The following is a 16,712-nucleotide window of genomic DNA, read 5'->3' as shown; positions in this document are numbered from 1 at the left end:
ATCAACATTTTCAGATGTATCAACAATGGAAAGTTGCTTGCTCACTTTTATTTGAGTCATTTAGTACTTTGGAACAGTCAAAAACATTTTATGAAAGCTGTAATTCATGATCAAAGTGCTGATAGGCCGATAATAGAAGTAGGCTGAAAAAGGGTATGGTTCCCCTATAAATTTTACAATTTTAGAGTTTTATTATTTGGAATTTTAGAATATAGGGTAATTCTCTACCAACTCACACGAAATCGGGAAAAGTTGCCCCGACCCCTCTTCGATTTGCGTGAAACATTGTCCTAAAGCGATTTCGTAAAATTGCGATAACTCGTGATGTGACGCCCGATTTGATGTCGTACTCAGAATTCCGGAAAAACGTATTTTTCATCGAAAAAAACACTAAAAAAGTTTTAAAAACTCTGCCATTTTTCGTTACTCAACTGTTAAAAATTTTGAAACATGTCATTTTAAGGGAAATTGAATGTTCTTTTCGAATCTACATTGATCCAGAAAGGTAATTTTTCATTTAGATTTTATTTTTCATTTTAAAATTTCGTGTTGTTCCTAACTTTGCAGGGTTATTTTTAGAGTGTAATAATGTTGCACAAAGTTGTAGAGCAGACAATTACAAAAAAAAAGATATATAAACATAAGGAATTTGCTAATAAACATCACGAGTTATCACGATTTTACGAAAAAAAAGTTTTGAAAAAGTTGGTCGTCGTTGATCATGGCCGTTCATCGTCACCCGCGTTAGACACGGACGACGAAACAAAGAAAAACGCAAAAAGTAACTTTTTAAAAACATTTTTTCGTAAAATCGCGATAACTCGTGATGTTTATAAGCAAACCCCTTATGTTTATATATCAAAATTTTTGTAATTGTCTGCTCTACAACATTGTAGAACATTTTAACACTCTAAAAAATAACCCTGCAAAGTTAGAAAAAACACGAAATTTTAAAATGAAAAATTTTGTTCTAAATGAAAAAATGACCCTTCTGGGTCAATGTTGATTCGAAAAGTACATTAAATTTCCCATAAAATGACATGTTCCAAAAAAATTTACAGTCGAGTAACGGAAAATGGCAGAGTTTTAAAAACTTTTTTAGTGTCTTTTTCGTTGAAAAATACGTTTCTCCGGAATTCTGAGTACGACATCAAATAGGGCGTATAATTTTACATAAAAGTCTTTTTGACACCAAATTTCTATCTCATCACCGTTTGCAGCCTGAAATTATTGAAAAACACCTCTTTTTCGCATGTTCAAACATTGAAGGGGTCGTACCGCCCCTCCATCGCGAGGTATCAAAAAACGGACCTCGGATTCGTGATCAGGGACAAAAGTTACCCTTTAGGACAAAGTTTCACGCAAATCGAAGAGGGGTCGGGGAACCTGCTGTGTGAGTTGGCGGAGAATTACACTATAAGAATTTAAGAAATTAGTATTCAACAATTTTAGAATTTAAGATTTTTTTTATTTCAGAATTCTGTTTTAATGTTTAAGAATTTGAGAATTTAAGAATGATTAAATATAATAATTTCTAAATTTTTGGATTTTAAAATAACAGAATGGAGCACTTCCATTGAAGCAGTTCATGCTTTTTTCTACAATGTATTCCTTAGGGACCATCCATAAACCACGTGGACACTTTTTTGGAATCTTAGAACCCCCCCTTCCCCCCCCTCGTGGACAATTTCCATACAAAACATTTTTTTTGTATGGGGCGTGGACAATCGCTGACCCCCCCCCCCCCCTAAGTTATCCACGTGGTTTATGAATGGTCTCTTATTGGAGAACTGTCATTTCTACCACTCGAATCCGATGATCCATTGCAAAATTTTGGAATTTTAGAATCATCGAATTTTAGAATTTTACAGTTTAATATTTTTTAATTTCAGAGTTTTAAATCTATGGGTTTAAGGGTTCAAGAATTTAGAAAAGTAAAATTTAAAAAAAAAATCTGAATTTTTATTTTAATAATTGTATAATTTTTAGATTTTGAAAAATAAGAATCTTTGAATTTTAGAGTTTTGTGAGTTCATTATTATTTTTGTTCATATTCAAAGTTTGGATTCCTAAATCCACATTTCGAGGGTACCGACCGGGATTTGATCACTGAACCTTCGGCTTGTAAGAAAGAAGCCGCAACCATTAAGCCACCAGTCCGCTTAATTAGCAGGATAGGTTCTATTTCACGAAAAAAAATAGTATTGAGCTACTTTTCTTGACCGTGGTCTTTCCAGCTTCATAATCTATTTTTTTGCTATGTCCCATTAGAGTGAAATATCAAAATCGATCAATACAGCAGTTTTTCGGTTCCTTTTGGGGTCCTAAATAACTCCCCAAAGTTTGGGAACGATTTCTTTAGTCCTCACTTTGCGCAAAGCGAATCAATTTTCTTTGGGAATTTGTGTGGGAAATTTTTTTTTTTTTTATTTTGATTTTTATAAAATTCACGTTTCACGCTGTAATAAAACCGGATTCATTTTCGGATGCTCTGGAAGGTGCTCTACACTTTTGCCGAAGAGAGTATGTTGCTACCCTGACCCTAAAAAAAGATACAGCGTGTTCAAAACTGGTCTAAAACGTGATTTCAGAGCAAAACACGTTTTAGACTAGATTTGAGGACGCCGTGTCATTTTTTAGGGGCAAGCTAGCACCATACTCTCTTCGCAAGTGCAACATGGAGTTAAACTTTCTTTCAAGCTTTTGTGACAGCTGGGAAAGTTTCACTCCATGTTACCGGCTCACATCTCTCTTTTTAATTTCTCGATAGAAAATTGAATCGCTTTGCGCAAAGTGAGGACTAAACCAATCGTTCCCAAACATTGGGGAGCTATTTAGGACCCCAAAAAGGAACCGAAAAAGTGCTGTGCTCACAAAATTTTGACAACTTTATTTTTTTCCATGCAACCATATTACACCCTTATGTCCCATTTTCATGATTTTCATGTTTTAATTATATTTGAGTACCAGAAACAATGAAGCCCCTGATTCGAGTGGTAGAAATAACAGTTCTCTCATGCGGAATACATTGTAGAAAAAAAAACAAAAACTGCTCGAATGCATGTGTTTCCTTTCACTGACAAATTCAAGTTCGAAATCTTCAGTAAATTTAACTTAAGTTAACCCTGATAGACGGACAGGGCCGACAACGGTCCGAAAATCGCCCGACGGACCGAAAGCCGACAGTTTGTCTGACGTTTTTTTTTTTTTGCATTTTTGTTGTTTTCTGGTCCTTACATAATCTGTATCAGGTTTTAAAAGTCTGCGCATAACACACAGTTTGCCTGCACGTAAAGGTTACGTGGTTCGGTGGACCCCCCGTTTCTTTTTCTTATCAGTTTGTTAACGCTTGCAGATTAAGGTTTGTTGTCATTTCTTATCACAGTCTGGTATCCAGTTATTTGCATTGAGATTTATGTTAAATCCCATGCCATCCCATAAACGGCACGCGTCCTTTGGAAAATAATTGTGGTAATTTTGTTTAAAAAAGTGCCACCTTTTTCAAACAAGTGACTTAGTTCTGATTTTCATTTTAAGTAAGATGAATTTCCTCTGGCTAATTCCGCTATTCGCCTTCGCCGACCCGGTCGTTCCGGACTGCGGATGCAACAAGGCAAAACGCTCCCCCGTCGAAAGCGAGAAACAACCCACGGAGCAGGTCATTTTCCCAAAACTCACCAAGAAACAGTACGGCGAACGGTTGGTGGATCTGATCCAACACTCGGAAAAGTTTGACGCCATGAGTTTGATTCCGGGTGGAAAGTACGTCATCGGAACGCGGGAACCAATTTTCCCCGAAGATCGAGAGCATGAGCGGAAGGTGGCGATAAACGCGTTCTATATGGACAAGTACGAGGTTTCGAACGGGGACTTTCGGGAGTTTGTCGAGGCGACCTCGTACGAAAGTGAAGCCGAGCGGTTCGGGGACAGTTTCGTGTTTCATGGGTTCTTGGATGAGGAGGTGAGGAAGAAGTTCCACGATTTAAGGGTGGCGGCCGCTCCCTGGTGGTACAAGGTGACCGGAGCTAGCTGGCGCCACCCGGAAGGCGATCCGTCTCGGGACATTGAAGATAGGCTGGACCATCCGGTTGTGCACGTGTCCTGGAACGATGCCGTGGCGTACTGTGACTGGGCTGGGAAGAGACTTCCCACGGAGGCGGAGTGGGAAGTGGCGTGTCGCGGAGGTCGCAAGCAGAAATTGTTTCCGTGGGGCAACAAGCTGATGCCAAACGACAAACATTACATGAACATCTGGCAGGGAGAGTTCCCCGAAGCTGACCTAGCGGAAGACGACTGCAAGGGCACCTGTCCGGTGGATCGGTTCCCGCAGAACACCTTCGGGCTGCACAGCATGGTCGGGAACGTGTGGGAGTGGACGGCGGATCGGTGGGACGAGGAGGAAAAGGTAAGTCCGCCGAACAGGGTGAAGAAGGGAGGTTCGTACCTCTGTCACGAGTCGTACTGCTACCGGTATCGGTGTGCGGCGCGGTCGCAGAACACCGAGGATAGTTCGGCAGGGAATCTTGGCTTCCGGTGCGCGGCGGATCCGGAGTAGATTCGAGGGTGATTCTGTACCGGTAAAGTATTTTTATGTTTTTATACATAACCTGGGGAAATCTCTAGATAAGTACACAAGTTCTCTCTTATTCTGCTATTCGTAGCTCGTCAAAACTCAAATACGAATATATTCCAAATAATTAAATAATATTGTATAAAATGCTTGAGAAATCCCTGATAACCTAGATTAAATTTTACAAGAAAGAAGGACGTTGCGAAAGGAGTTTTAAATGGAATAAATACTTAAATTTCAAAAGGACCAAATACTCAAATATTTTGAAATTTTGGGCTTGACTTCAAAATTTTTAGAAATATTTTTTTTGTACAGATAAGAAAATTTAACAAATGTTTCATTTGATAACATTGAAAATTTTACCATAAGTTGCTATTTTGGTGCGACTTAAAAAACCTTAGAATAGTAGAGCGTTATAAAAGTACGCACTAGCCATTTTGTTACTTAATTTAAACCTACAAGCTCATTTTCGGGGTTTCGATTTGTTTTGGGGTCAATTTTATGTGTTTACAAAAGTTAAGTGAAAAATTGAACTTTGTGTAAGCTACGGACAAAAGTCACTTTTTGGCCATTTTGATCTAATATTTGAAGTTTACAAAAAAAGCTTTACAAAACATCAGGTTCATGAAATCATTGAAATCTTTTAACTAGTGTTTAGTCTATCCAATTAGCTTGCTAATCATTTTTGAAATGCCTCTTTTTCTTATTTTTTATTAAGTGCCTTCCAAAAAAATATTGCGGGTCAAATGTACGCAAAATTTCCATTTATTTTTCTATGAAAAAATATCAAACACATTGAAATAATTTTTATTTCTGATAGTATTGATTCAAAATCACAGAAAAATAGAATTATTGTTAAAATCGGACCAAAAGAATGAAACTTTAGTAATATAAGAGCAGCTTTGTTTAAATAAGTCAGTTTACCTAAAATTTATCTTTATTTGGGGTAAAAAACCAACTCCATTTGAATGGTCACCGGTGACAGAATGATTGTCACTAGGTGCGTACCTTTGCCCCGCTCTACTCTAATTTGCTTGTTCCTTTTTCTTTTATCTGTTGTATCTCAGCAATCATAAGTCCATCTTCAACGTTTTTTGGAAATTTTCAGAACTTTTGGACGACATATTTTACGAAAAAGACTATTTTTAAAGGTTGGGAAACTAGTTTTAAAGTAAAAAACAAACTTCAAGTGGATATATCTTAGAACAGTGATTTTTTAAAAGTACTTTTCGATTGCAAATTTGATTTTACAGCAAAAACTGTTTTTTTTTTCATAAAGCGTAATCTGAAAAAAAAATCGCCGTCAACGTATGGCTCGAATGCTGCGGGTGTTTTTCTCTTACAATAAAAAAAAGAAAAGAATACTGGGTTTGACATATTGATTTTTTGCTAAAAAACAAATTAAAAATCAGCATATTTTCCGTTTATATTTTGTCTGAATACACTGAAACCCCGATGGTTTGACATCAATTGGTGTCAAACCATCGGGGTCCATTTTTAGTTTGAAACCCTCTTCACACGGAGTTCACACTCTACCGTAATCTGGGGTGAATCGGGACTACAGTCTGAATAGGGACAGCAGTTTCTAGAGCACTTAAAGCTTTTAAATTTGGAAATGGATGTACACATTTTGTTGACCTGAGTCTGTTCTAACCAAAACCAACCAGAAAAATCAAAATATTGTGCTCCAACATGGTTAAAACTGCTGTCCCAATTCGCCCCATGTGTCCCGATTGACCCCAGTTTACGGTACCAACATTTGTTTTGATAGTGTGAGTGAGCGCTGTTTAAATAGTGACAGTTCATCACTTTTAAGTTTAACTTTGTCAAACGAACGGGGTATAAACTAAAAATTTACCATCCACCTGCAACCAGATACCAAATCCATCCGAAAATTCTTCCTAAAGATACAAATTTTCGAACATATACTTACTAATTTGTATGGACAGCTGCCAAAATTTATGGTCATAGAAAAGACACCCTAAAAGTTTCAGCCAAATAAAAAAAAAACACAAAAAAATAAAATACCCAAAATCAGCTGACCGCGACCAATGAGTTGTCATCGAAGGCCTGATTGCTCAGCAGTACGAGATCCTCGTTGGTTGAAAGATAGAGAAATGGTACGAAACTCGCGCTAGTTCCGCACGAGTTTCACCGCCATGTTGGAACTGAAACTCTAGTGCCGCACTCGATATTTTTCAGTTTCATGCGAGTTTCACGCACACTGACAAATGACGTTCGATTTAAGGAGTCTGCGATCAGCAGAGAAGCGAGTCAGACGTGCGTCCCTCACAAACCAAAAAAGTGCTTAAAAAGTGCAAAAATGCCTCACGGCAAGAAAAAGAGGCGGTCCTCACCAGCAGGATCGGCAGATTTGAAGAAGCTAAAGAATGCCGAAGCGCTACCTGCAAAGCCAGGCAGTTTGAGCAAGGACGCTCAAAAGTTGTCTGGAAACCAGTTCGCTACCCTCCCTGTGGACGTGAGCGAGAAGGAAGAATTTGAACGACGGGAAAAGTTGCCACCCATTTTTGTGAAAACATCGTCATCGGATTCGGTGCGAAAGTGGCTGGCCGGGTTTATCAAATCTGGTGCTTTACGAGCTTCCATTCGCTTGTGTGCTGATGGACTCAAAATTCTGCTACCTACCAGAAAGGATTACAACTACGTTCGGGATTTCCTGAACAACACAAAGATTGAATACTACAGCCATGACGATCCAGGTAAACGCCCCATGAAACAGGTCCTCCGTGGCCTGTACGACATGGATGTAAGTGTGCTGAAAGAAGAGCTCAAAACTCTTAAGTTGAACGTGATCGAAGTCTTCAAGATGACGAGACACAACAAGGACATCAAGTATCGTGATCAACTGTAACTGGTTCATCTCGAGAGAGGATCGACAACGCCGTCTGAGCTGAAAGCAGTTCGGGCAATTTTCAACATCATCGTGACTTGGGAACGTTATCGTCCAGTGCACCGTGACGTGACACACGGTGGAAGGAACTGTTTCATCAAGAGTCGTTGTGCAACCTGCGGAGGTGAGCACAAAACTCAAGCTTGCGAAACAATCAACGAGAACATTGAAGCCAAATGCTTCAATTGCGGCGGCGACCATTCGACCAAGAATCGGAGCTGCCCAAAACGAGCTGAGTTTGTAAAAATTCGGCAGCAAGCGACGACGAGGCACCAACCAAATCGTCGCAAAACACCACCAGCATACACGGACGTGGATTTTCCTGCTTTGGCGTCACCAGGAGCAGGATCTGTTCGAGTGGTTCCAAATCTGCAGCCATTGCCGTTGAATCAGCGGCAAAGAGTTGCAGAGCATACAACACCTCCAGGCTTCAGTCAGCAACCGAGGGAAAACCAACCAGCATCAACGGGCGAAGGCAGTAGTGACCTGTTTTCACCACAAGAACTTCTGAACATTTTCATCGAGATGACAACAACACTGCGTGGGTGCAAAACTCGCCAGGAACAAGTAAGAACTCTTGGAGCATTCATCTTAAAATACAGTTCGTAGTTTACTCGTTCTCGTGATTTTGAGTATTTCAATGAATTTTTTATTTTTTTTTAGTTTTAAGTTAGGATTAGTTGTTAAAGTGATTTTTTTTTCTTTTTTACCCAAATGTATTCGATTCAATGCAATAATGTAAAACAATTTGAAGTAAATAAAATAAATGTGATCAGTTAATAATAAAACGAAAAATACAACAAAGATGAAGAGCATTTGGTCATACCACTTAGCATGTAAAAGAAATGTAATTATTATAGGAATATTCAATAAAGACATATTTAATTTCAAAAAAAAAAAAAAAGTTCGATTTAACCAAAACTGGCACCGACGAGTGCGGCACTCAGTGCCACACCGGCTGTTCAAACGAACGTACCAAAAGTATGCGGTCTATGCAGGCATAGCGACAGGGATGATCTTATCGATAAAGGATATGTATCAAAAGGTTTCGGAAGATAACGTCGATCTCAAGAAAAAATAAAAACATCTTGACAAAAGAGCTGCGAAAGGTTAATCTTGGTAAATCGGTAAAGTACTTGGCGGTTCAAATCAATGAACAACAAAACTTCTCAAATGAAAATAATTCAAATAAACAGTGGATTTGGAATGCTATGAAACTACCTGATCCTTGACCTCATCGAAGATAGCTGGCAAGGTTAAAAATGAACCCAGTTCTAACAAACAGTTAAGAGAATTCGATGCGGAAACCCAAGATACTACAAGTACCAAAAAAAAAAAAAAAAAAAAAGGTGCAGTGGTAATGCTACAGGCATAACCATCATGACGAAGAACTTCGGACACAAAATTAAATGAATTTTTTTATAGTTTTATTATTTGCGTTTCTTGGCCACAAAATCAATCACGAAACGGTTATTTCTTAAGATCTATTTATTTCTGCTCTAAGATCTTATGGTATTTTGACATTGGATAACGTCTAAAGTTTTGAAACGCTTCACAGCTAATCGTAATGTCAAGATTTTCGTGCCAGTTGATTTAAAATCATTTCATCAATTACCTTTTAAACTTTTGGCATTGAACAATTTTTTAGAAATATTTTGAAATAATAAAAAGCCATTATCAGGACTCCAGTTCATTACAAAGAGCCAGTCTGAACCATGTGTGAAAGATTTTCTTTGCGTCACAACAAATTTGAATCACATTAAACGATTTATTCCCACACATTACAAGACTTTTTTCTCGTTTTGACATTTCTACAGCGTTCTCTCTGCCTTCCTACGGCATTCGCCACCTAGATTTCTTCTGACCCGGCTGTGCATCCCGGGGCCGTGACCAATTACACGAGCTCGTAGTAGATTCGTTGTACTAACCCATAGGGCTACAACACAGTCTACTAGGTTAAGCGATTTTACTCCACTGCCTAAAAGTTGCCTCCGCTGGCGGTTTTGCTCGTCCCCGGGTGTATCTGTAGTTGGTCGCAGTCTTTGATGGCCTTTTCAGGTGACGAATTTAGATACATCAATCGAACATCCGTGGAAGGGAAACTCGACGCATCGAACCCAATCAGCGTGTACCATGAAACGGGAGTGTGTGTGTATGTGTGTGTGAACGCGCATTTGGCAATTTTCTTGAATCTGCCAACCTACGGCATTCGCACACAATTTTCCCTCTTCGGTGCTGCTCTCCGATTCTCTCTCTCTCTCTCTCTCTCTCTCTCTCTCTCTCTCTCTCTCTCTCTATCTCTCTCTAGAAAATAAAGGTAATTTTTCAGAAGAAATCCTTCTCCGGAAGAGAGAATTTGCGTTGCTAGGGCTCTCTCTCTCCCTGCTGCTGTTGCTTCACCCGTCTGCGGCTCAGATATTATGAGCCGACCCGACTTGTTCAGCATCTCGGTGGCAACTAAGTGGAGTGGAAAGGGTAGAACGCATTTTTATACTTCTACTTCGCTATTACTTCCCCTATTTTCACGATCGTCGACGACCAGTTCTGCTGCGGCGGTTTTCCCCTCAAAAGCTATTCTGCCAATACTGAAAATTTTATAGAAAATTGCTGAAGGTTTTCCGTATCGAATGGTCCAAAAATTATGTAATTCCAATGTGTCTGGATAAAGATTTTACCGTTTGAAATAACGTTCCTCGAAATGCCAAAACAAAAATCTATAAATATAGGTCGATTTGTCATTTTCGCAATTATTTCACTCTCGACTTTCAACGAGGAAGGGACGACGCGTCAGCAAATGAGGAAAGGTGAAGGCGAGAAACAGACACGGTAGTCTCGAGCTAGGCCGCAGTTCCCAGTCGGACGAGTCAACCAAACCGGGAATACCTGACTTGTGCATTTTTGCAGCAGGCGATTTTTCCCTCTCCGTGCTCACACACACACACACACACACACACACACACACACACACACACACACACACACACACAAGCGCGTATGACATTCTACCACACAGAAACAGTGGTTTTATGCTAACTCTGTGGTGAAATGATTTTTATTCGATCTTTTTTTAAATTTTTAGGGAACATTCTTAGAGGGAAATTTTGAAGGAACAACTCTTTCGTGAGATATTTGGTGGCCCTGAAAAGGGCCGTTTGTTTAGTGCTTCATTCGGGCCGCTTCTCCGGTCAACGTTGAGGAAGATGTCCATAGCTTTGGTCTGGGTCAACCTGCATCAGCACCACGTTCCTAAGTGCTACTTGCGGCGGGGCTTTTGCTTCTTGTCCGTTACACTTGCGATGGTGGAGGAGCTGCTCTTCTTCTTTCCCGATGGTCTGCAGTGGCGATTCGTTCCGAAGTTCCGATCCTTCAGGGTGATGGCGGCCAGATTCGTTTCGTCAACCAGCGGACGGGCCGCGGGCTTGGCCGGTTTCCTCTCTTTTCGGAACCTTGGCCTGTGGTTTGCTTCTCCTGCGGTGCAGCGGTTGTTCTTCGTTGTTTGTCCGTTGGGCTGCCTAGGGAAATTTTCGCCTTCTGCGCCCTCTTCTGCTGCAGCTGATGTGGCCTCGACGACGATCCAAAAATTATGAGCTGAAGTGGGGGTGATTTTAGATACATCAATCTCACGTCTCCTGATTGAGTGATTGGGAAACGTTTATTCAACCAACCAGCGTGCACCGAAAAGAGGGGAAATTCGCAAAGAGGAGAATTCGTCACGTAACGATTTCGCATCGCGAAATTTTGTGTTCAATTTCATTAAGATTTCACAACTCGAGCAGCGAACAACGACGAGAAGGACTTAACCACTGGCTTGGCTTGGCCACATCGTGTGGTCAACACAAATGTTCCTGATCCGGATTCGAGCGGAACGACGCCTACACGGCGTTGGTTCATGATCCGCATTCGGGCGAAAAAACGATTTTTGGTCCAGCTGCTGACAGTCAGGAAACGTCCAGCGAAAATTCAAGAATTTTAATCAACCCTGTTCAGGGCTAACGACTGTTGAAAGCTAGGTTGAAAGAGTAATTTTTGCTAAAATCTTGATTTCAATAATTTTGCCACGCAGTTTGCTGCGAATTTTCAGTTCTTCTTTATGAGCATTGCATTTTTCATGTTTGTTGTTTTTGTGCTGTGGGAGTGGATTTTTGACAACGGCTGGGCAACGCAGTAGGCGCAGATTTTTGTCACTGCGCGCGCCCTCGTACATACACACGTATTTGCTTTCGTATCGAAGGGTAAATCTGCTGATGTGGTTGTATTCATCTGGATTCGGACGAAACGACACCAACACGGTGATTCTTGTTTTGCGTTTGGCGCATCGGCCAACAATTTGGCAGCGCAGCAGGCTGAGATTTTTGGACTGCACGCGCTTACACTCACACACACATATGTAATCGCTCGTAAATTTCGAGGTGATTCTGATTCCGAGGCTGGATTTAATTTCATTTCCGTTTTGCGTAACCGTGCAGCAACATCACAGAAGAGCAGCTACATTTTGATACCTTTATTGCCCCAACTCTTATGGTTCCGCCAATTTCAAATTTCATGTCCAGTATCAAAAACCCTGAAGTTTGATACTTATATTGCCCCAACTCTTATGGTTCCGCAAATGTCCCCTTATCGGAACATCCCCGGGGCCTCCGGCCACTCCAGGTGGTGGCCACTACTGTCAAAATGTCAAATTGCATGTCCTCAGCAATCCTTATTGTTTGATACCCATATTCCCCCAACTTTTATGGTTCCGCAAATGTCCCCCTATCGGAACACCCCCGGGGCCTCCGGCCACTCCAGGTGGTGGCCACTATTGCCGAAATGTCAAATTTCATGTCCAGTATCCAAATCCCTTAAGTTTGATACCCATATTGCCCCAACTCTTATGGTTCCGCAAATGTCCCCTTATCGGAACATCCCAGGGGCCTCCGGCCACTCCCGGTTATGGCCACTACTGCCAAAATGTCAAATTTCATGTCCAATATCAAAATCCCTAAAGTTTGATACCCATATTCCCCCAAATTTTATGGTTCCGCAAATGTCCCCCTATCGGAACACCCCTGAGGCCTCCGGCCACTCCAGGTGGTGGCCACTACTGCCGAAATGTCAAATTTCATGTCCAGTATCCAAATCCCTTAAGTTTGATACCCATATTGCCCCAACTCTTATGGTTCCGCAAATGTCCCCTTATCGGAACATCCCAGGGGCCTCCAGCCACGCCCGGTTATGGCCACTACTGCCAAAATGTCAAATTTCATGTCCAGTATCCAAATCCCTTAAGTTTGATACCCATATTCCCCCAAATTTTATGGTTCCGCAAATGTCTCCCTATCGGAACACCCCCGGGGCCTCCAGCCACTCCAGGTGGTGGCCACTATTGCCGAAATGTCAAATTTCATGTCCAGTATCAAAAACGCTAAAGTTTGATACCCATATTCCCCCAAATTTTATGGTTCCGCAAATGTCCCCCTATCGGAACACCCCCGGGCCTCCGGCCACTCCAGGTGGTGGCCACTACTGCCGAAATGTAAAATTTCATGTCCAGTATCAAAAACCCTAAAGTTTGATACCCATATTGCCCCAACTCTTATGGTTCCCCAAATGTCCCCTTATCGGAACATCCCCGGGGCCTCCGGCCACTCCAGGTAGTGGCCACTACTGTCAAAATGTAAAATTTAATGTCCAGTATCAAAATCCTTATTGTTTGATACCCATATTGCCCCAACTTTTATGGTTCCGCAAATGTCCCCTTATAGGAACATCCCCGGGGCCTCCGGCCACTCCAGGTAGTGGCCACTACTGCCAAAATGTAAAATTTCATGTCCAGTATCAAAATCCTTATTGTTTGATACCCATATTGCCCCAACTTTTATGGTTCCGCAAATGTCCCCTTATAGGAACATCCCCGGGGCCTCCGGCCATTCTTGGTTGCGGCCACTACTGCCAAATTGTCTAATTTCATGTCCAGTATCAAAATCCCTTAAGTTTGATACCCATATTCCCCCAACTTTTATGGTTCCGCAAATGTCCCCCTATCGGAACACCCCCGGGGCCTCCGGCCACTCCAGGTCGTGGCCACTACTGCCGAAATGTCAAATTTCATGTCCAATATCAAAAACCCTAAAGTTTGATACCCATATTGCCCCAACTCTTATGGTTCCGCAAATGTCCCCTTATCGGAACATCCCCGGGGCCTCCGGCCACTCCAGGTGGTGGCCACTACTGCCAAAATGTAAAATTTCATGTCCAGTATCAAAATCCTTATTGTTTGATACCCATATTGCCCCAACTTTTATGGTTCCGCAAATGTCCCCTTATAGGAACATCCCCGGCCATTCTTGGTTGCGGCCACTACTGCCAAATTGTCTAATTTTATGTCCAGTATCAAAATCCCTTAAGTTTGATACCCATATTCCCCCAACTTTTATGGTTCCCCAAATGTCCCCTTATCGGAACATCCCCGGGGCCTCCGGCCACTCCAGGTGGTGGCCATTACTGCCAAGCGCTTGCGAGAGGAGCTGAGCTCCTCTCGCTTCGGTGGTAGACCACCGACTGAAGCCAACCTTCCGATTTCCCATGGTTTTGTAGGGAAGCGGGAAGGCTAGTTCCTGAAGACGCCACCTAGTGGCGCTTGCGAGAGGAGCTGAGCTCCTCTCGCTTCGGTGGCAGACCACCGACTGAAGCCAGCCTTCAAATTTCCCGTGGTTTTGTAGGGAAGAGAGAAGGCTGGCGCTCGCGAGAAGAGCTGAGCTCCTCTCGCTTCGGTGGTAGACCACCGACTAAACTAATGCGGTGGAGGGGGTGCCGTTTATATTTATATCAAAACCGTCGGCCGCGCTGCTTCTGTGATTTTCCCCTCTGCTTGGGGAAGGCGTTTCATTTTTCGGTTTCATTTCGCTTCGCGAAATTTTGGATTGCTACCCTGTATAGAGCCCTAAGACGAAGTTCTTCGACAAAAAAAAAAAAAACGCATAGACGGCCTACTTGGCAGAACCGGCTGGTTACAGGCATCCGACGAGGTCAAACATTCTCGTTCTGCCCGGGGAAAAAAAGCACAATAAGCCTCTCGAAACTGAGTGTTGTTTTAAGTACGTGAGCTTGCAGTTAGATCCCAGGATGACCAGATCAAAATGATAGTCTCGTCATACTTAGGTATTTTGGGGAGAGTGGGAATGTTTGTTTCGGGTAAACTCCTTTTAAGATACTATTTTGCATATATTCACTCACAATCAAATTTATTTCTGTGATAATCATACTCTGCTTTTCGTTCATGACTTTCTTTATAATCCAAAATTTAGAACACGTTGTCAAAGCAGGATAATGACCGAAACTTAATAATTTGCAGCTGGATAATCTTAAGTTAATAGAAATCCACACTATCTTGCTTTGGTGCATTCTAGGTACTTGATGTCCACATCCGTGTTAGGGAAGCGCTTTTTTGAAGGTAAATTTTATGCTTTATAGGTACTTGACCTTGGGAACTTATTCTACCCGCCAACATTTTAAATTTGATATTGATCAAAACTTTTAATTTTTTTTGAAAAAAACTAATCACCTACATTTTAAAGTTTCTTTCTAATACGACATAAAACAAAACACCAAAATTCAATAAATTTCTTTTGTATTGATAAAGTTCAACCCATTGACAAGCTCAGATGTTGTGCAACCAGGACAAATCGTCCTCTACCGCCGGCTCCCCCTTAACCTTCTTCTCCTTCTTGACCTTTTTCCTCGCGGGCGACGGCACCAAATCGACCTCTTGCTTGATCTGCTCCACCGGGATCATTTCGTCACCGGAATGGTCCGAGGCCTTGCGTTTCCTCTTCTTCTTGGACGGTGAACTGCTGCTTTTCGGTTCTTTGACCGCTTTTTCTTCCTGCTGCAGATAGCACGCCTCGACACGTTGCTGGGCCAACGATAGGGATTTCTTGACCTTTTTCGGCAGTTTGAGGGCTGTTTTGTAGTTTAGTCCGAGGAGGGGATGGCGATCGCGAAGGTTTTCCGGGTAAGGAACGGAATCGTCTTCATCTTCTGGGAGTGGAGCGCCTTCTTCTTTGATTGAGGCTGGGTTGCTTTTGAGCACGTCGCGAATTTGAATTGTTCCCACGGGGATGAATGATTTGAATTCGTTCCCGGACAGAACTACAACCGGCTTCCGGCTAGTGTTTTCAACGGCGAAGCCCTCCATTGGTGGTTGACCTTTGAGCATAGATTTAATTTTACCAGCATGACCAAACCGACATTCCTCAAATTTAGCGCCGAGCAGCAACTTTTTCGCGTCCACCGAAGCCGGACAGCGAACAATCCAGACCTCGTCATCCGGGTCGGTCAGATCCACATCGACGCAGTACTTTTTCTTGCTTGGCCGGACGTACGGAAATTTGGAAAAGTACCTGTCCATTGTGGCGCCGGACCGTTCCGGATCGACGGGACTGGCGATGCGTTCCTGGGAGGCCGGTTGGTAGTCTTCGGAGTCGTCGTCGCCGGAGGTCGACCCACTGCTGCTGTTGCTATCAGGATGGCGTTCGGTTTTCAGCGGTGATCGCTGGGTGGACGCGGCCAGAGGAGTCGACGGAACGTCGCTGTCGGAGCCTGCAAAGTTGGATGGTTGATGAATTACCAGCTAAGTAGTTTGTTGTAGTTTTCTTACCTGTATCATCATCGGTGGACGGTCTCTCTACTTTGATTTTCTGTACCATTTTATGGTATTTTTAAATATTGATCTAACGCAGCGTGTTCGAGCTCCTCTTCAGAAAATTCCAACACATGTGTTTATTATGATTTAAAATATTCAGCTGTCACTGCAAAAACAACAACATTAGTACGAGGGGTCACACAAAGAAGTAGAGGTTACAGCCTGTAACCTACAATCCTTGATGCAACTTGCATACAATTTTGAAATTTAAAGGCAGTCGTTTAACCCTCTACAACCCAACTCCAAAATCAATATTTAAAATCAAAGATTTACATCAAAAACATTGATCATCTCTCAACTTGTCGAAAATGACGAGTTTGATGGTCTGTCCGACAGTTCAGCCCTGGTTAAACTGATAAAAGATGCTCCGACTAAAAAATGTACAAGACTGCTAGAAAGTCTACCCTCTGCGAAATGTAACGCCCCGATAATTCCGATGGTTGTTCAAAAACGGGCTGACGATGGCCGATCAGGGTGTTAAATTTCTCAGCGGGTATGGTCTATGAATTAACTTAAACTTTAAAGTTTAAGCGATGACCTACACTTCA

General features: G+C 42.1%; 2 protein-coding genes across 2 annotated transcripts; one reads left to right on the top strand and one right to left on the bottom strand.

Annotated features, from left to right (window-relative positions):
* Window positions 1-3,320: 3,320 nt before the first annotated feature.
* Window positions 3,321-4,705, top strand: LOC120426022 (formylglycine-generating enzyme). Its single transcript, XM_039590696.2, has 2 exons — window positions 3,321-3,471; window positions 3,538-4,705. The coding sequence occupies exon 2, from the start codon at window positions 3,542-3,544 to the stop codon at window positions 4,553-4,555; it is 1,014 nt and encodes a 337-aa protein (XP_039446630.1). The 5' UTR covers window positions 3,321-3,471; window positions 3,538-3,541; the 3' UTR covers window positions 4,556-4,705.
* Window positions 4,706-15,073: 10,368 nt separating this feature from the next.
* LOC120426002 (uncharacterized) lies at window positions 15,074-16,270 on the bottom strand. Its single transcript, XM_039590668.1, has 2 exons — window positions 16,120-16,270; window positions 15,074-16,061 (listed from the first exon to the last, which is right to left on the bottom strand). Exons 1-2 carry the CDS (start codon window positions 16,166-16,168, stop codon window positions 15,121-15,123), a joined length of 990 nt encoding a protein of 329 aa, XP_039446602.1. The 5' UTR covers window positions 16,169-16,270; the 3' UTR covers window positions 15,074-15,120.
* Window positions 16,271-16,712: the final 442 nt, after the last annotated feature.

Source organism: Culex pipiens, chromosome 1, assembly GCF_016801865.2.
Source record: "Culex pipiens pallens isolate TS chromosome 1, TS_CPP_V2, whole genome shotgun sequence".
Lineage (NCBI taxonomy): Eukaryota > Metazoa > Arthropoda > Insecta > Diptera > Culicidae > Culex > Culex pipiens.
This window is presented reverse-complemented; position numbering and strand designations above follow the sequence as displayed.

Excerpts from the sequence above, each read along its gene's own strand:
- LOC120426022 (XM_039590696.2), top strand. The coding sequence starts at position 3,542 with ATGAATTTCCTCTGGCTAATTCCGCTATTCGCCTTCGCCGACCCGGTC.
- LOC120426002 (XM_039590668.1), bottom strand. The coding sequence starts at position 16,168 with ATGGTACAGAAAATCAAAGTAGAGAGACCGTCCACCGATGATGATACA. Across the intron at positions 16,062-16,119 it reads GTCCACCGATGATGATACAG|GCTCCGACAGCGACGTTCCG; the intron begins GTAAGAAAACTA and ends CCAACTTTGCAG.